General features: G+C 67.9%; 1 protein-coding gene across 4 annotated transcripts; it reads right to left on the reverse strand.

Moving 5' to 3' along the window:
- Window positions 1-549: 549 nt before the first annotated feature.
- LOC137144293 (rho guanine nucleotide exchange factor 15-like) lies at window positions 550-11,560 on the reverse strand. Of its 4 annotated transcripts, XM_067534495.1 has the most exons (15): window positions 10,011-10,086; window positions 5,768-6,665; window positions 5,414-5,459; window positions 5,131-5,180; window positions 4,752-4,963; window positions 4,222-4,382; window positions 3,745-3,897; window positions 3,440-3,569; window positions 2,956-3,030; window positions 2,783-2,875; window positions 2,411-2,565; window positions 1,908-2,072; window positions 1,541-1,626; window positions 1,315-1,419; window positions 550-993 (listed from the first exon to the last, which is right to left on the reverse strand). In XM_067534495.1, exons 2-15 carry the CDS (start codon window positions 6,657-6,659, stop codon window positions 818-820), a joined length of 2,499 nt encoding a protein of 832 aa, XP_067390596.1. In that variant the 5' UTR covers window positions 6,660-6,665; window positions 10,011-10,086; the 3' UTR covers window positions 550-817. The 4 variants fall into 4 exon arrangements, with proteins under 4 accessions (XP_067390596.1, XP_067390593.1, XP_067390592.1 ...); XM_067534492.1 differs by lacking the exons at window positions 3,745-3,897; window positions 10,011-10,086 and adding an exon at window positions 11,395-11,560; XM_067534491.1 differs by lacking the exon at window positions 3,745-3,897.
- Window positions 11,561-18,419: the final 6,859 nt, after the last annotated feature.

An 18,419-nucleotide genomic window follows, 5' to 3' on the forward strand; every position in this document is an offset into this window, starting at 1 on the left:
CCAGCTGCCCATCTGGCCGGGGGGCGCCTTGTGGGGCATTGGGGGGCAGGTGACAGCTAGAACATGGGTCAGCATCTGGGGGTTTCATTGTGACATGCGTCCCCCCCAAGGACAGAGCCTTGGCCACCCCCCGCCCGTGAGACATGCCACACGCCCCCACCACGTAGCCTCCCCCCCACCCCCTGTCAGTCACGGGGCCACAGTTTCCGCGTCTGTTTCCATTTATAAAAAACCAGGCCAAGGCACGCCCCCAATAAATTAATACTCGGGGGGGGGGGGGGGGGCCACCGGCAGGGCACAGAAATATCAACTCCCCCCCCCCCCCGATTCCTGCTGGGAGCCGCTGTGGCTGGAGCCGGGGGGGCTGGGAAAGGGGGAGGGGCTAATGTGGCCGCTGTGCCCCAAGGGAGGTGCTCAGCTGAGGTAGACGGACCGGAGGGCAGTAGATGGGGGGGCGGGGGGGGGGGGAGGACGCCCATCCATGGGCCGCAGAGGAGGTTTGGGGGGGAGGGGCACCAGGTTGTCGGTGCCGGCAGCTGCCCCCAGGCCCGTGCAGGGGGGGGCGGTGTTGGCAGCCCAGGCTTAGTCCAAGCTGGGCCCCACCCGGCCTGGGGCGTGGCGTCCACGGCTGCGTCCCATGCGTGGCGTGGCAGAGCTGGCCCGCGTGGATGTGGCGTGGCAGCCGTGGCTGTGTCCCGCATCCAGCGTGGCCCCTGTGGTGTGTCCCATGTCCCGTGTGGCGGAGCTGGCCCCGGTGGAAGTCACGTGGTGGTGGCGGTGGCGGTGGCGGTGCCCGCGGCCGTGTCCCGCGCCCGGCTCAGGCGTCCCCGTTCCCGGCGCGGCGGCCAAGCTGCAGCTGGCGGGCGGCCTGCAGCAGCCGGTGTCTCTGGTGCAGGTTGCGCCGGCGGAGGTGCTCGCTGGTGATCTCCCGCACGTGGGCGGCCGGGAACCAGCCCCGGCGCCCATCGGCCAGACGCAGGCCCTGGCACCAGCCTGCCCGAGGGAGAGGAGCGGAGGGATGAGTGCGGCCCCCCCAGGGACCCCCTGGCCACAGACCCATGCCAGTGCCCGGGGGAGGGGCCCTGGCGACACGGGGGGCACGAGGGACACCAATGGGACAGGAGGCCCCAGGGATTTGGGGCCCAGAGGGGGGAAGGAGGGACCCCGAGTGGAGGAGGCGGCGGGGACGGCGTGTGGGGGGGGTCAGTGGGTTTCTGGGTCTGATCCAGCTCCATCCATCGGGGGGCAGTGTGGGGGGCTCCTCCCGCCATCCCCCAGGCACTGGGGGGCTGCACCCACAGCCCCTCCACTCACCCTCGCTTGTCTTGCGCAGCACCTTGACAAGGTCAGCCGGCTCCAGGCTCAGCTCGTCGGCCTGCCTGGCCACGTAGGGCTCCACACACTGCACCTGGGGGCAATCTGGGGGGCAGGGGCGGGGCCGTGAGTTCGGGCTCTAGGCACCCCCCCAGCTCCAACCACTCGCTCTCCCCCCCCCCCCCGGAGCCTGGGCGAGAACCCAGGTGTCCTGGCGGGCACCCACCCCAGTCCTCGTAGATGGTCTCCTGGGGCTGGCTGGGGGGGGCGTTGGGCTGCAAGAAGGCTTCCATCCATCGGTGCATCTCCGACCTGGGGGGGGGGGGGGACTGTGAAAGGGGGGTGCTCCATCGACCCTCCCCCAGCCTAAGTGGGGGGCCCTGTCCCCTCACACCCCCCTTCCTCCCTCGGGCTAGCTACAGGGCCTCCTACCCCCCAGGAATGTCCGCCCGGCCTGCCCCGGGATGCCCCCTCCCTTGCCTGTATTGCCCCCCCCAGGACCTCTCCCCCAACTGGGCCCCCCTAGATCCCCCAGTCCACTCCCAGGGCTCCCCCTCCACGTACCCCCCGGCCCCTCCCCCGCCCGCACTCACTGGCTGGGCGCCTGGCAGAGGCGCTCGCTGGCGCGGCCCTGGTGGTTCTCCAGCCGAGTGAGGTAAAAGGCCCGGGCCAGGCCGGGCACGGGGGGGGGGTCCCCGACCCCCTGCACCGACACCAGCGAGCGGTGCCCGTAGTCCAGCACCACGAACCGCTCCGCACTGGAGAGGGACACGGGGGGGCGTCAGGGGGCGGCTGGCCCCGCACCCCCCCCCGTCCTGAACAGCTCTGCCCCAATCCCAAATGGCTCCCATGTCCCACCCCAGCCTCCCCCAATCCCAACCGGCCCCCCCAAACCGGACCGGCCCCCCCAGCCCCAGACAAGATCCTCCATGTCCCACCCCACCCCCCACTCCCAACTGGCCAGACCGGGCCAGCCCCCCCATGTCTCACCCCACCCCCCACTCCCATTTGCCCCCCCAGACTAGACCAGCCCCCCAAGCCCCAGACAAGCCCCCCCCATGTCCCACCCCAGCCCCGACCCCCCCCCCGGCCCCACCTCTTGCGCTGGGCCAGCAGCAGTAGGTCGCTGAAGAGGAAGAGGCTGAGGGGCGCCGTGCGGGGCCGGGTGCCGAAGAGGGATCCGCGGGGCAGCACCTCGGCCAGCTCCCCCTGCTTCTCCAGCCGCCGGCCCTGCGAGATGAGGGGCACCGCCTGGTGGGAATCGGGGGGGTCAGAGGTGCGGGGGGCAGCCCCAGACCCTCCCCCAACAGGGGGCAGGACCGAGAACGGGGACCCCCCCCGGTGGCCCGCGGGAAGGCAGGGGGCACCCACTGGCACAGCTGTAGGAGGCCAGCCCTTGGGTCCAGGCAGGAATCGGGCGGGCAGGTGCCCCCCCCCCGGAGCAGGGCCCCCTGGCAGCCCCGCGCACCTTGAGCCGGTTGAAGTCGATGCGCCCGGCCACCTGGACCAGCTCCTCCGTGCGCCGCATGCGCTCCACCTCCGCGTTGCACTGCTCCACCAGCTGGGGGCAGAGCGGGGTGAGTGAGGGAGGGCCCAGCAGCCCCCCCATCTCCCTGCCCCATCCCCCTCCCCCCGACTCACCTTGGAGACACAGGCCAGGGCGTCCAGGGCGTTGCGCTCCCGCTCCGAGCCCTCTTCCGCCCGGCGCAGGATGTTCTGGGACAGGGGACCCTGGTGAGGACGGGAGAGAACCCAGGCGTCCTGGCTCCCAGCCCCCCCCCGTTCTGACCACTAGTCCCCACGCCCCTCCCAGAGCCAGGGAGAGAACCCAGGAATCCTGCTTCCCAGCCCCACTATTCCAACCACTAGTCCCCACTCCCCTCCCAGAGCCGGGGATGGAACCCAGGCGTCCTGGCTCCCAGCCCCCCCCCGTTCTGACCACTAGTCCCCACGCCCCTCCCAGAGCCAGGGAGAGAACCCAGGAATCCTGCTTCCCAGCCCCACTATTCCAACCACTAGTCCCCACTCCCCTCCCAGAGCCGGGGATGGAACCCAGGAGTCCTGACTCCCAGTCCCCCCTGCTCCAGCCAGGGGTGCAGTTTGTCCCGGACGCCTGGGTCCCTACCTCAAGCAGCATCTTGATGCGGGTGATGCGCTGGAGGGGCAGCAGGAGGAAGGAGAGCAGGGGCAGGCGCTGGCAAGCGGGGTCGGCCTCCAGCCGGGCCAGCACTGCCGCAAAGCGCCCGTTCTTCTCCCTGCGCCAGGGATGGAGGGGTGTGAGATGGGGCAGAGCCCCCCTGGGTGCCCCCAAATCCCACCCAGGCCTCGCCTTGCCACCGTCCCCTCCCAGAGCCCCCCCATGCCTCCCCTCCAGCCCCCACGGCCTGTGCCCCATCACCCCCTTCCCTCCTGCCCCCCACTGGGGCACACATGAGGGTGCTGTGGGCCTGCTCCTGGTAGGGCTGGTTGCGGACGTAGGCCACGTAGGCGGGGAAGTGGCACCGGGCGTGGGCCGCCACCACGTCGCTCAGGTCCCGGATCTGCAGGGCCTCGGCCACGCGTCGCTCCAGGGCCGCCAGGAACCTGCCGGGGGCACCGGGGGGCATCAGGGCCGGGGTCCCACGCTGGGCTCGCAGGGGCATCGGGGCGCAGCAGGGTGGAGAGGCCTGTGGATATGGGGTGCCAGGCTGTGGGCACCGAGGGGCACGGGCCAAGGGGCTCCGGGGGGTGGGGGACACTGGAGGGAGACGCTGAGGTCGCAGGGGGAATCTGGGGGGCACATGCCGGGGCAACGGGGACACGGGGAGGACACAGCAGAAGTGCCAGGGGGACACGCCGGGGGGGGGGGCATGCCAGGGGCACCGGGGGGACCACGCGGGGGGATGGAGGGGGATGGGGGGCGCTGACCTGGCGCTGACCTCCTTGACCCTCAGGATGCTGGAGAACAGGGCCTGGCGCTCGTGGGGCGCCAGCGTCTCGCCCAGCTCCCGGGAGCCCACGAAGTGCGTGGCCAACAGGCGCAGCGAGCGCTGGTAGGAGGCCTCCGACGTCAGCACCTCAAACAGGCTCTGCCGGGACACGGGGGTCAGGCCCAGGACCCCCCCTGCTACCCCCCGGCCCCTCCAGCATCACCTTTGTCCCAGCCCCCATGTGGGGCGATCGCTGGGGGCTTGGCCGAGGGGGCACAAGGCAGGGGGCAGCACAGTGGGAGGACTGGGGGGGCACAGAGGGGAGATGGAGGAACTGGGGGGGCACAGAGGGGAAAACCAGGGGGTGTGGTGGAGGGGCAGGAAAAACGGGGTTGGGTGACCTGGTGTGGGGGGCACACAGCGGAGGCAGGCAGGGGAACCGGGGGCAGGGGGGACACTGGACAGGGGCAGGGGAACCAGAGGGCCCAGAACAGGGGGAAAGGGGAACGGGGGGGGGACCCGACCCACCTCCTGCATCTTGCACTCCTGGGGGGTGATGCGGCCCAGCAGCCCGCTCTCCCGCACGGCCGGCAGCTCCTGCCAGAGGGTGCTGCGGGGGGCTGGGGCCCCGGGGGTGGCTGGGGGGGCCGGGTCGCCATCCCCGCTGGCGCCGGGAGGCAGTGTCTGGCGCCGGATCTCCTTGCAGATGACGGCCTGTCGGTACTCCTGGTACAGGGGCTCTGGGGGGGAGATGGGGTCAGTGGGGGGAGCTGCCCCCCTCCTTCCCCCAGCCTCCCCCACCCTGGGGCCCCAATCCCCAGCACCCCCGCCCTCATCCTGCACCCCCCTCCAGGCTCTCTGTGGGCCCCCCCCCACACAGCCTCCCCCCAGGTAGAGCCCCCCCTACCGTCCTGCAGAGGCAGCCCCCAGCCGGGGCCCTTCCGGGATGGGCAGCACCTGTGTGTGTGGGGGGGAGAGATCAGAGCAGCACAGAGGGGGGGGGGGAGGGGCAGGGAAGTGTAGGGTAGCTGGCCAGATGGACAAGGGGGCTTTGGAGGCACAGACAGAGGGCTGGGGGGTGGGGTGCACAGAGGGGGATGGATGGATGGGAAGGGCCGGGGGGAGGGGGGGGCGGGCGGATGGGGTGGCAGACAAATGGGCAGGGGGTTAGTGGGGTGGGGGGAACAGACCTGTCCGTGGATGGCTCCGGCTCCGGGCTCTGCCGGTCACAGTCTCCTGGGGATAGGGAGCACGGTGTCGGGGTGCCTGGGGGGGCCTGTTCCTCCCCAGCTGGTCAACACCCCAGAATGCCCCAGTCCCAATCCCCCCCACACCTGCCCCCTGAGCCAGCACCAAACCTGGCTCCCCTTCACCCAGCCTGCCCCCCCCGATGCCCCCAGAGCACCCCGATCCCAGCACCCCCCCATGAGCTAATACAGCCCCTCACCTGTCTGCACCCCCACAGGGTAGACACAACTCAGCCTCAAGACTTGGGGTACCCCCCAGAACCCCGTTGCCCCCCAGCCCTGCACCCTGGCCCATACCTTGGCAGGGTCCGGCCCCCCGCTCAGGGGTGCTCTCCTTCTGCGGGGGCGGCTGGGAGGGGGGCGGAGGGGGCGGGGGGTCCTGGCTGGGCAGGGGGGAGGGTGGCAGGGGGGGCTGGCCAGGGGGCAACGGTGGTGGTCGGCAGGGCTTGCCAGGGATTGGGGAGGCCTGGGGGGGCTTGACCGACACCTTGGGGGGCACAGCCGGTGGGGGAGGCCCCTCACCCTCCAGGCCCCTCCCCTTGGCCCGGCGCGGGGGCTTGGCCCGCGCCCCGATGAGCTGGGTCGGGGAGGGGTAGCCGGTCAGGACTGCACCGCCCTCGGGGAGCTGGCAGGGGGGCCGGCGTGCCTGGGGGTCCGGCCTCGCCAGCAGGTGGCGCCGAAAGGGGGGGCCATCTTCATTGTTGGAGGAGGCAGAGCCGTCCGAGGCCAGCTCTGCCCCCTGGGGGGCTGGGACCCACACCAGCACCATGTCCGGGCGGTGCTGGTGGCAGCCACAGGGGCAGCGCGGGGGGCAAGCGCTGGAGGGCTCTGGGGGCCCTGCCCCGGGGGCCCGGCCCGGCCAGAGACGGGGGGCGGATGACCCATCCCGCGGCTCCATGCCCGGGGGCGCTGGTGGGGGGCGCTGGGCCCCGTTCTCCGAGGGGGGGCTGGGGGCCCGGGGGTTGAAGCGCCCCACAATCCGGCGCACATTGCCTGGGAGCGGCGGGGAGAGAGGCTGAGCTGGATCCGGGCTGGGGGCCGGTGTGGCAGGGCTCTCCTGGCTTGGGGCCCCCGGGGCTGGCCAGGGGAGCAGGCTGGGCCGTGGTCGGCCGGGGGGCCACGGCTTGATGATGCGGGTGGGCTTCTGGGCGGGCGGCACGGCCGGGGGCAGGGGCTCCATCGAGGACATCGGCACCTGCAGCGGGAGGGAGACAAGGTCAGGCGAAGATGCGGCTGCCTCTGGGGTGGGGCCCAGGCACTATTTATTACAGGGATCCGCCCCCCCCACCCCAGCACTGAGATGTGACCGTCTCTGGGGTGGTGCGCACGAGTCACTCGACGCAAGAGCTGGGCCGAGGAAAGGCCCAGGCAGGACAGCAGCAACTGCGGGAGGCGGGGGCGAGGAGCCGTCTGGCTTGGACGCCAGGATTCACACACACCCCGAGCCCCACTCCGCCCCACATTTCTGCACGGCTCCGTTCAACAACTGCCCCCCAGGCAGGGCAGAGCCGTGGGGCACCCGGGGCCTGCCTGTCTGCGCTGCTGGTGGGACGAGGACTGCGAAAGGCTCTGACACCCAGGGAGAAGCAGGCACCTAGCCATGTGGAGGCTCAGTGGGGGGGCTGGTGCCATGGGGCACAGGGTGGGGGGCTGCCCTCCCAGCTGGCGCTTCTGTCCTCCCCTGCGCCTGGCTGCCAAGGTTCCATGTGGCCTGGATTCCCCAGCTGTTGTTGGAGGGGGAGACGCCGCTGGGCGTGGGGCTAGGGGCATGAGCCCCTCCCATGCCAACCCCTAACCCAACCTAACCCCTCCCCCGGGCCACAATCGCACAGGAACTGGCCAAAGGAGCCTGCACTGCTGCAGCAAAGGGGAAACTGAGGCATCCGGTGAGGAAGGACCCGTCCCAGAGCTGGAGAGAGACCCCAGGCATCCTGGCTCCCAGCCCTCCCTCCCCCCCCAGCCAAGTGGGTGGGGGCTTGTGGGGCTGAGCTGGACAATGTCGATGGAGAGGGAAGCAAGGGCTAGCGGTTAGAGCAAGGGGGCTGGGAGCCAGGACCATCGGTCAGCGCCTCAGTTTCCCTGATCTCAGTCCCTATGTGGGGGAGAATCACCCCCCGGGGAGCCAGCGGCGTGGGGCCCTGGAGCCAGGGGGTTGTTCCCATACCTGCCACAGGGGCACCAGGGGTGGGGGGGGTCAGGAAAGGTTATTCGGTAGCTCTGATGAGCCCCCCCGCCCCACCCCAGGCTATGTATAGAGGGGGACACTTTCTGTCTGAACCGTCCTGCTCCCCCGCCAGTCCCCAGGCTCTGGGCCAGCCACCACCATCAAAGACGCTTTGTGCGGGCAGCACCCGGCTCACACAGACCCCTTTGTACCCCCAGTGCGGCTGGCGGGGTGGGGACTCGCCCTCCGCCTGGGGCAGTACGGGGCCCTGGTCACATGCAGCCCCGACCCCAGCCCAGGACGCCAGCCGCGGGCTGGTGGGAGCCAGGATGCCTGGGTTCTCTCCCCAGCTCTGGGAGGGGAGGGGGAGTTAGTGGGAGGCAGAGCTGGGAGAGGGGACCCCTGGGGGTGCTACTCCCATAGGGGCTGTGGGGGGGAGCTTGCTGGACTGGCCCTTCACAGATCTCCCATGGAGGGGGGCCAGGGCCCCTCCAGCCCTCACTCAGCGGGGGAAGGAAATGCGTCTTTCCGCAGGCAGGAAATGGAAAACCCTCAGCCCCGAGCAGAGGAAGGGCAGGAATTTGCACTGGCGGGGGGGACGGGGACGGTGTTGCCCTGGCCCCGGCCCCCCTCAGCTCCAGATTGTATCAGCCCGAAGGAACTCAGACAGGGAAACTGAGGCAGAGGGAGGGACTAGGACTGAGCTCAGTACATGATGCTGAGAATAGAACCCAGGAGTCCGGGCTCCCCACCCGCTAGTTCTCGTGCATTCTCTGACCCCTCAAGGGGCTGTGGTGTCTGAATGAGCTTCTTGGGGGGACCGATTTAGCTTCCCGGCCGGCTCTGTCTCTGCAGAGCCTCCCCACCCAGCCACATCCTCTCTCGCACCCCGCCCCCCCCCGCACATGGAGCTTTGGCTCCCCCCCTCTCCTTCAGAAGCCTCCACGCTCGGTGCTCCACATTGTGTGTCTTAGACCCTGTAATGCCTGAAGGGGATTCCCTGCCGACTCTGCTCAGCTGGGGCTAGCAGGGTCCCTCCTGTCACTGGACCTGATGGGTAAGCGTGAAATCTCACGCCAGCCAGGGATAGAACCCAGGCGTCCGGGCTCCCAGCGCCCCTGCTCTAACCACTAGCCTCCTTTACCGGAGCTGGGGAGAGAACCCAGGCATCCAGGCTCCTAGCTCCCTCCTCGCTCTCCAGACACACACAACAGAACCATGCATGGGGCTTTTGGCTGCAGATTCCCTGCACTGGGGCTTGCCCACCCGCTCCATGGGGTGCCCCCTCCTCCAACTGATCAATCCCCTGGGCAGACCGGTGCCAGCTCAGTGTCCCTGCCTCAGGGCGCCCTGCAGCCGATCCGGAGACACGAGGGGCCCTGCCAGCCCCAGCTCAGCAGAGCTGGTGGGGAATCCCCCTCGGGCATTACAGGCTCTAAGACACACAATGTGCAGCACCAAGCGTGGAGGCCTCCGAAGGAGAGGGGGGAGCCAAAGCTCCATGTGCGGGGGGAAGTGTGAGAGAGGATGTGGCTGGGGAGGGGGAGCTCTGCAGAGACAGAGCCGGCTGAGGAGCTAAATCGGTCCCCCGGGGAAGCTCATTCAGATACCACAGCCCCTTGGGGGCAGAGAACACATGAGAACTAGTGTGGGGGGAGGGGAGGGCTGAGAGCCAGGACTCCTGGGTTCTCTCCCTAACTCTAGGAGGAGAGTGGGGGCTAGTGGGGGGGGGGGACTGGGAGCCTGGACGCCTGGGTTCTATTCCCAGATGGCGTGAGTTTGCCCTTACCCATCAGGGCGGCCAGTCCTGCCCCCCACTTTCCCTGCAGGGCAGGGGGCAGCGTCTCTTCCTGTCTGGGGGTCCCTGGCTAGGATGGGGGGGGGGTTGCTGCTGGGAGAAGGGGCACAGACCCAGCCACTGACCAGGATACACAACTTGGAGGGGGATTGTGGGGAGCACAGAACCCAGGAGTCTGGGCTCCCAGTCATTTCCCTCCACCCCGCCCCGCTCCCCCCGGCCACTAGCCCCCACTCACCTCCCAGAGCCGGGGAGAGAAACCAGGCATCCTGGCTTCCAGCCTCCCTCCCCCCCCCCCCCCGGTCTACCCACTAGTCCCCCCTCCCCTCCCAGCACCGGACAGCCCCACCACAGAAAACTGAGTACCCCCCTGCCCGCTGGCCGATCCCCCACCAATGTGCCCTGCCAGATGCCCCCCAACTCCAGGATCTCCTCCAGCCTGCCTCACCCCCTCCCTCCATCGCAGGGCTGAGAGGCCCTGGAAGAGGGATGTGGGGCAGGGGGAGGGGCCAGTTGCCACCTTAACCCCCTCTCCTCCCCAGCTCCAGCCCCCCCAGCTCCTCCTCACCCCAGCTCACCCCAACTCAGCCCAGCGGCCGCCGTTTTCCTTCCCGGTCCGCAGCGATGCTGGCTTCCTCCACTGCTATTTCCTGCCCCCGCCCCGCGCAGGAGTGTGTGTGTGTGTATGTGTGTGTGTGTGTGTGGGGGGGGGGGGCTGGGAGTCAGGACTCCTGGGTTCTCTCTCTGCCCCTCCAGTGCACCTGGTATCCAGCAGATATGGGGAACTTGGAGACCCCAAGACCCCGCCCCGCCCTCCCAGCCTGCAGCATCACCTACAACCCAGCCCCACAGGGGGGATCTGGCATGGGGCAGCGAGGCACAGAGGGCCGTGTCGTCTCCTAACGTGGCCTTAGGAGAAAGGGAGCACAGTGGGGGGTCGGCAGTACCCCCCCGCCCCGTCCAACTGTCTGGCCCAACCGCCCAGCCCCAGCCAGCACGCCCGAAATGCGGCCACCTCTGGGGTGGGGAACAACTGGGCCGGGACAGCTCACAGCAACGCCGGGCAACCGGAGTGGGGGGCGGAGAGAGGGGATGGAACGGGGAGATCACCCCCACACCTCTCCTGCCCCACACCGCGCAGCAGGGTAGCCCCTATTCCGGCCCTTTCCTTCGCGTGCCAACACCCCAGTTTCTGTTCCCGCAAGGCAGACGGGAGCCCCACACCCGCCTTGGCCCCGCCCCTCGCCGCACCCCCCTCGGGACCGGCCCCTCTTCTTCTACGGCCTCAAGGGAGGGTTAGGGAACCCAGAGACCTTAGGGGGTAGTGGGAGGGGAGAGAACCCAGGAGTCCGGGCGCCCAGCCCCTCCCCACCGATTTAACCACCAGACCTCAATCTCTCCCAGAGCCGGGGAGAGAACCCAGGAGTCCGAGCGCCCCGCCCCTCCCGGTGAGCAGGCACCTGCCCGCAGAAGAGGCTCCTTCCCCATTCCTGAAACACGAGGCTGACTCATTTCGGCTCCCTCCCTTCCCCCTGCACCTGCCCGGGACCCCGACATCTGCCCCCCCCCCGCCGCTGTGGGGCCGGGTCCCGGGGGCTCCCCGAGAATCCATAGAGAGAGCGCCTTCCTGCCCCCCCCCACTGCGCCCCCTGCCCCGCCCACTGCACCACCTGCCCCCCTGCACCTCCTGCCTGACCCCCCCACTACCCCCCGGCGCCCCCTGCCTTGGCCCCCCGGCGCCCCTATCGCTGCCTTGGGGCACTGCCCGGGAGAGCCCCGCTCTGGGGCACGGGACCCGAGCCAGCAGCACGCAGGAACGCTATGGGGCGGCAGTGGGGGAGGGGCAGCCGTTCTGCGGGGGGCCTGGACAGATACTGGGGTCGGGAGGAAACAGCCCCCGCCCAGCTGCGGGCCGCGCCCCCCTCCCCCACTCCCGGCTCCTTCCCCCCAAGCGCGACCCACCTTCCCGCGCCTCCTCGGGGTCACCCGATCCGGGGCGCACGTTCTCCGGCCCGGCTTTTAGGATCCGGGCCGCGTTGCGCCGCACTCGGGGCGGGCCTGGCGGGATGTGGGGCGGAGCCGGGGGAGGCGGGACGGGAGGACTCCTGGCTCCATCTACACCCTGGACCCGCCGTTACCCCCGCTTGCTCTCCGGGCGGGGGGCACTATGGGGCAGGGAGTGGGGGTTATCAGGGGGCGCTGAGGGGCAGGAAGCAGGCTGTGGGGCAGGGAGTCAGCAGGCGGTGCCCTGGGGCAGGGAGTGGGGTGGGGGATTGGCAGGGGGCACTGGGGGCAGGGAGCTGGCTGGCAGGGGGCACTGTGGGGCAGGAAGCGGGGTGGGGGCTGGCAGGGGGCACTGGGGGGCAGGGAGCTGGGCGAGGGAGGGGCCTCCAGCTGAGCTGCTCCATACAGGGTGCCTGGGGCCTGGAGGAATCTCTGTGCCTCGGGGCCGGTTCTGAGCCTTCCTTGTGCAGCAGCCTCCAGGGGCAAAACCCAGGAGTCCTGATTCCCCCTCCCCTGAACTAACAGCCCCACCAGCTCCTGCCCCAGGGAGCCCCCCCTTGCCAGCCCCAGATCCCCTGGGTTCCCCCCAGCTCCCGGGGGGCCATGAAGGGGACTTACCCCTGGCCCTGCTCTGGCCTCCAGAGCCCCCCAGCCACTGTCCCTAGGTCCCTGCCCAGTAGGGATGGGGGGCAGGATCCTGGATTTCTGTGGCCAAAAGGGGTCAACGCGCCTGCCGGGGGGGCCCTTCCCTCCGTGTTTGGGGCAGGAGCCACTGCAGCTGGACTCCCACGGCCGAGAGGTTCTGCTGAGCTGCAGCGGGGCCGGCACCACGCTGGGGGAAGGAGGAAAGGGTCTGAAAAGTGGCCCAAGAGTGAGAGACTCCAGGATCTACCCGGCTTCCCGCCGCAACGGTCGAGGGGCGACTCGGTCCCCATCTAGCAGCACTGATGTGAGCCAGGCCCGCTGAGCCGGGCCCTGCGCCTGGGCCGCGAAAGGCCCACCAGTGACCGGACCTTGAAGCTGGCTGGATTCCGCCGGTTCTGAGCCACAGACGTTCCCTGTCACCAGCCGGGTGTAGAGGCAGATGGGCTGGTTTTTCTCAGCCGTTCCAGGCCGCGCTCGGGCCCAGGGGACGTTGGGGGGTTGCGGGGGGTGGTCACTGGGCCGGCCTGGCCTGGCCTGGCGAGTGAGGAAGGCCAAGGGGAAAGCCACACCGGAGAGGCAGGAAGGGAGGGCAACCTAGCCCAGTGCAGCCAGATCTGGCCTCCGGCTGGTCCCAGGCGCTTGCCAAGGGATGCCAATGGCCCAGACAAGGCAGCCTCGTTGGGTGGAAGATTGAAATGGCCTGGGGTCACCCCCTGGTGGTGCCAGGAGACCTGCGAAGACGGGGTCACCCCCTGGCGGCCCATCTGGCATTCGCGTCAGCCTCACTCCAATACCCAACACACACTGCGGAGAAAGGGCCTTGGCGTTACAAGGGCAGCTGCATGGAGAGGGCAGGCTCCCGGCGACACCCCGAAGGCATAGGTTCCCCAGGGAAGAAAGGGTTCTGGGTAATCTCCCAGTGCATCGTGGATGCAGAGGTAGAGGAACCGTGGGGGCATGTTGGGACAGGGCAGGGGAAGCAGATGAACTGGCCCAGCAGCTTGCACGGGGTTGGTTCCTGTGTGCAACGGGGCTGTGGATGTGCACAGGGACCGTGGCCGGGACAGCCATCCTCGCCACTGGCTTGGCAGCCTCCTTCCTTTCAACCCATGGGAACCTGGGGCATGGAACACTTCCATGGGCACCCAGAGAGTGAGTGGCGGAGCCAGGGAAAGAACCCAGGAGTCCGGGCTCCCAGCCCCCTGCTCTAACCACTTGACCATACTACCTTCCTGAGCCCGTGACTAAGGCCCCAATAACAGGTGCAACCTCCCATGCCCCTGGGCTTGTGTGCCACGGCGTGGTGGTGGCTGCAGCAGGTGAATGTCCCGACCGCTCACCCTGGCATTGCCCGATGCTGCCACCCAGCCCCGCAGCAGGCCGCTAAGACCCGTGTGCGCCATGCTGCTGTGGCCCTGGGGTGCTGGCTGCTGCTCCCCGCCGCCCAGTGGTCACAGTCCCCACTAGAGCACATGCTGCAGACCCCAATTAGTGGGGCTGGGAGCCAGGACCCCTGGGTGCTGAGAGGGGAGTGGGGGCCAGTGGTTAGAGCGGGGGAGGGGCTGGGAGCCAGGACTCCTGGGTTCTATTGCCAGCTCTGGGAGGAGAGTGGAATCCAGAGGCAGACAGCACCCAGACCTGGGGTCCCTCCACTTTTACCCTCCTCCCTTTGACTGCCTTGGCCAGAAGCTGAGACCCGAAGTGCCAAGCTGGGGGCCACAAGGCGCGAAGGACGCTCGCTGGAGAAGACGAAATGAACGACGCGGCTTTATTGACAAAGGCCCTGGCACAATAATTGAGCCAGCAAGAGCGAAGCAGAGAAGCGGAGGAGCCGGAGCACGGGGCAGGCCGGCTGTGGGGTGAGCGTGCGATGCCCGGGGGCTGCGGGGTTGAGCCCAGAGCTGGCGTCACCCCAGGGTGAAGGCCACAGATCCTAAGATCAACGGGACAGGAGCCAGAGTTGCCTGCCCTGGACTCCTGGGTCCGATTCTCAGCTCCCAACTGCGCTGGGTCCCGCAGACGGAGCCGAAAGCCAGGCCCTGCTGCAAAGGGCGTACGGGCTGCCTCAGTTGCTCTCGGCCGTCAGGGGCGGGGGGACTGGGCCCCGCTCAGCCTGCCAGCAGCGTGGAGAAGACAGGCTGCGCATAACGGAGGCTGAAGGCAGATGGCCTCCCCCAGGTCAAGAATCCCAAAGCATGGGGGAGGGAGGATTCAGTCTCCTTGGGGTGCATGGGAAACTGAGGTGCGGGAGGAGAACTGGGAAGCAGGGGATGGAGATGGGGGGGACCCCGCCTGCAAAGGGGAGCCCCCATCTGATCCAGCAGGCGGGGCCGCTGGGACATCGGCAAGACGCTTCGGGGTCCCAGACGGGGCGACTGTCTTTCTCCCACGGGGCGCTGGCTGAGCTGGGGCATGTGGGGCTGGCCTGGAGGCATCAGCGAGGGCACCACCCCCATTCACACGTACGTGCACAGTGAGTCCCTTGTCTGGCACTTGTGGCACAACGGCTGCCGGTACCCAGGGTACCCGGGGTCCCTCCTGCTGGTGGCACTGCGGGCTCGCCGAGCCCTGCGGGGGTGCTTGTCCAGCTTGCCCGCCTCCTCGGCCTCCCGGCAGATCTGCACAGCCCGCGCCAGGCTCAGCCCGTCCTCCCGGAGCAGCCGGGTCCGCACGGCCTCATCCCGGCACCCCAGCACCAGCTGGTCCCGTACGAGGGACTCCCGGAGCAGCCCGAAGCCGCAGGCATGGCTCTGGCGCTCCAGCTCAGCGGCGAAGGCCTCGGCCGGCTCATGGGACCCTTGCCGCCGGCTGTGGAAGAGGTAGCGCCGGTAGGTCTCCCCGTGCCACGGCTGGCAATGCTCCTCAAACTGGACCAGCACCCCGGCCAGGCCCTCCTCTGCCCCTGCCTTCAACGGCAGGGCGTTATAGATGCCCAGCTCCGCCTGCTGCTTGCCAGATGTCCCGGCCGCACCCGTGGCCGTCAGGTAGAGCAGGAAGTGCGGCTTGAAGAGCGGCCACGTCTCCTCGGGCGCGGCGTCCAGGCGGAGCTCCTCAGGCAGGCGCAGCAGGGTCATGGTGATAGCAGGCATCTCCCCACCCACTGCTGCCCGGCACCCTTTATCTGTGCGCCCGACGGCGGGTGACTCAGGGCAGGCACGAGGCAGGCTGGTGGTGCTGCCCAGGCAGGTGCCATGGGACGTATGTACCAGGATGACTCACCCCACCGTGGCAGACGCAATGTCAGCTCTGTGTGCCGCTGCCCCGGGCGCTTCCCATGGCAGGGTGCGGCTGGGAGAACAGGACTGGACAGCCCCTCCTCCCCCAGCTGCCTGCCAATCACCCCCCTCCCACCAGGTGGCGTTGAGTCCCACCTTGCCCTGCGGAGCCCATCACTGATCCCCAGGGCTGGCTCCACTCCCTGGGCCCTGTGGGATGAGCAAGGCTGCTCCATGGGGGTCTGGGGCCGGCCCCCTTCCCTTCCTAGGGCACAGCCGTGGACTAGCTGTCTGACCACACCCACATCTCAGGGAGGGCTGGGGTGAGACACCCCCGACCAGTGGCAGAGGAAGGTGAGACCATTAAATTATGTAATCCACACATGAGGAGGAAATAATTCCTTCCTGACCCCTGCAGACTGTGGCCCTGAAGCATGACAGTGGATGAGTCATAAAGCACTAGGGGCACTTCTGATCATCCACTGGCTGCCTGGCCTGGAAAAACTTGCCCGGGGTGGAAACAAAGTGCTTCTGAATTTTCAAGGACTCAGAACAGCCAGAAAGTGATTGTTTCCAGGGGGCGGGCAGGACTCCTGGGTTCTCTCCCCAGCTCTAGGAGGAGAGTGGGGTGTGGTGGGTTGGAGCAGGAGGGGCTGGGAGCCAGGCCTTGTGGGTTTTAACATCAGCTCTACCGGGTGACCTGGGGCAAGTCACTTTGCCCTTTGTGCCTCAGTTTGCCTGTCCATAAAATGGAGCCAGTGACTCTCCTTGTTAGAATTTAAGTCCAGCGGACACATGGGGTCCCTCTTTATACATCCCCCTGTACAGCACCTGACATGAAAGGCCACCCAGGCTGTGACTGGGGCACAGAGGCGCTACCCGCAACCCACTGAAATCATCCCAGATCTAAGGACACCCACATTCATTCTCTCTTTACAAAGTCCCATTTTTGGGCTTATCACCTGATTTTCACCAGCTGGCAGCTGGCAAAACGGCAGGCCCCAGTGAAGGATTTTGACAACAGGGAAACCGAGGTAGCGGGTAGAGACGCGATGTGCCCAGGGACAGTGGCAGAGCTGGGAAGGGAATCCAGGTGCCTGGGACCTTGGTCCTGGGCTCTGTCCTCTGAGCCATGGCACCTTCCCTGGCACAAAGACTGACGGTGGGGCCAGGCACAAATGGGGCAGGTGGTGGGGCAGGCCCTGATGTGTGGGCACTGGGCATGGGTCACACCTGGTTACATGTGACTCTGGGGTGAGGCAAAGGCGGTGCCAGCCCCCTCCATGCCCCACCCCCTCCAGTCCCCACAGTGGCACCCTCCCCTCAGCAACCCCCCTCCCACACATGCAGGACCCCACACAGCTTTCCCCCCCTCACGCTGCCCGTGGCTAAGAGCGTGCCGGAGGGAGCAGGGCCCCATCTGATTAGCAGAGGCTGGTGGGGTCAGGCTTTGCCCAAGACCCAGGCCCCGCGGCTGCTGCCCCTGAGAACCGGCCCAGCCACAGCTCCCGGGAGACGCTTGCGCTGTGTGAGGAAGGGACGGGCGGCGCTGCTGCTGCAGGGGAAGTGGCTTGTCCCCGCTACTTTTTTTTAGACTGACACGAGTGAGACGCGCTCCCCAGCGGCTACACAGGAATATTGTTACACCAGCCCCCGCCCCCAAAAAGCAGCAAACACGTGGCCAAAGGGGACGCACCGATGGCGAGCAAGGATTTTAGCCCAGCTGCTGCTGTGTGGACGCTCTGTGGGCAGGCCGGCAGCTGGACACGATGGGAATGCAGCAGGAAGGACAACTGGAAAGAAGGGATCAGAACATGGGTGTTGCTGGCCTGACCAGGGCATCCAAAGGTGCCAGCCCAGCAGGTCTTGGCAGTGTCCAGGCCCTCACTGGGCCAGGGCAGCCCTCAGCGACGGGGCATTGCCCGTGACAGCTTCTTTCCCTGCGTGTGAGATGCCCAAGTTCTCCCGGATTCCGTTCGTGACCCAAAAATCCTCCAAGCCCCCTCCTTTGCCTGGCCACGCACGCATCCAGGCAGTTGTGTGAGATCAATTCCAACAGCGCCTTCATTCCGGCCCAGCTCCAGCTGCCCGAACCCAGCAGCCAGGAGCCCCACCCTCACCCCCTGGCAGCTCCAGGCTTCTCCGCTCTCCCTTCCTCGGAATCAAGGTCCTGTTTTACACCGGTTTTCCTCTGCCCACATTGACCGGCAGCAACGTCTCTGTCTCTTGGCCAAGCCGGCGCCGGTGTATTCAATTCCACAGGGACGTGTCACCTTGCGCCTGGCCAGCGAGAGCCGAGCCCTCTGCTCTTTCCGCAGCTGGGATTTCATGGGGCTGTGGGAACGGGCAGAACAGCAGAGCTCTCGGCTGCACGAGGAAAGAAAGGAGCTGCCCCCCTGTGTAAATATCCCAGCGCTGACTGCTGGGGCGAGCTGCCCCCACCGCTGGGCTGGAGCTATGGCACTGAGCGACTGTCTGAATGGTCACCCGGCGGGGGGCACATGAACAATCTACAGCAATGGCCCCCCAACTCTGCCCCATAAGCCTTCCTCTCATTCACATTCTTCCTCACCTTGCCAGCAGCCCTGGAACTGTCGTGGGGCTGGGTTCCTCAGGTCACCTGCAGCTGTGGGTTCCAGCCCCCCAGACTCATGAACCAAGAGGCAGGGCCCATCAGCCTCCTCCAGTCCTGCCCAGTCTGGAGCTGTCCTCCCCCCCACTCACTTCCCCCTCCTCCCTCAGCCCTACATGCCTGGTTTTGTTCCGCCTCCTCTCCCCCCCCCCAATCCTCCCCACTCTGCCATGAACCTCCAGTGTGAGGTCACGGTGGCAGGGGGCAGGGCGGCACACTCCTCGAAACAATGCCCCATGTGACAGCGGACAAATCCAGGGGGGTTTAGTGCTGGCGCTAGCCTGGGGACAAGCCCCAGCACTGTGATGTAGGCCTGAACCAGAGCAGACCCAGACCATGGATACGTATTTGAAGCTTAAGGGTTAATCCTCACACTGAGCCAAAATTAAAAAGGAGGTTACTTACCAGTAACTGCTGTTCTTCGAGTGCTTCCTAGTGTCCATTCCACGCTAGGGGTCTCACAAGCAATACCTTGGAGGTAGGCCGGAGTT

Source organism: Emydura macquarii, unplaced genomic scaffold (genome assembly GCF_026122565.2).
Source record: "Emydura macquarii macquarii isolate MOO-44397 ecotype Brisbane River unplaced genomic scaffold, CSIRO-AGI_Emac_v2 contig_3450, whole genome shotgun sequence".
In the NCBI taxonomy this organism is placed as follows: domain Eukaryota; kingdom Metazoa; phylum Chordata; order Testudines; family Chelidae; genus Emydura; species Emydura macquarii.

Excerpts from the sequence above, each read along its gene's own strand:
- LOC137144293 (XM_067534495.1), bottom strand. The coding sequence starts at position 6,659 with ATGTCCTCGATGGAGCCCCTGCCCCCGGCCGTGCCGCCCGCCCAGAAG. Across the intron at positions 5,181-5,413 it reads CCGGAGCCATCCACGGACAG|GTGCTGCCCATCCCGGAAGG; the intron begins GTCTGTTCCCCC and ends CCACACACACAG. Across the intron at positions 2,566-2,782 it reads TCGACTTCAACCGGCTCAAG|GCGGTGCCCCTCATCTCGCA; the intron begins GTGCGCGGGGCT and ends GATTCCCACCAG.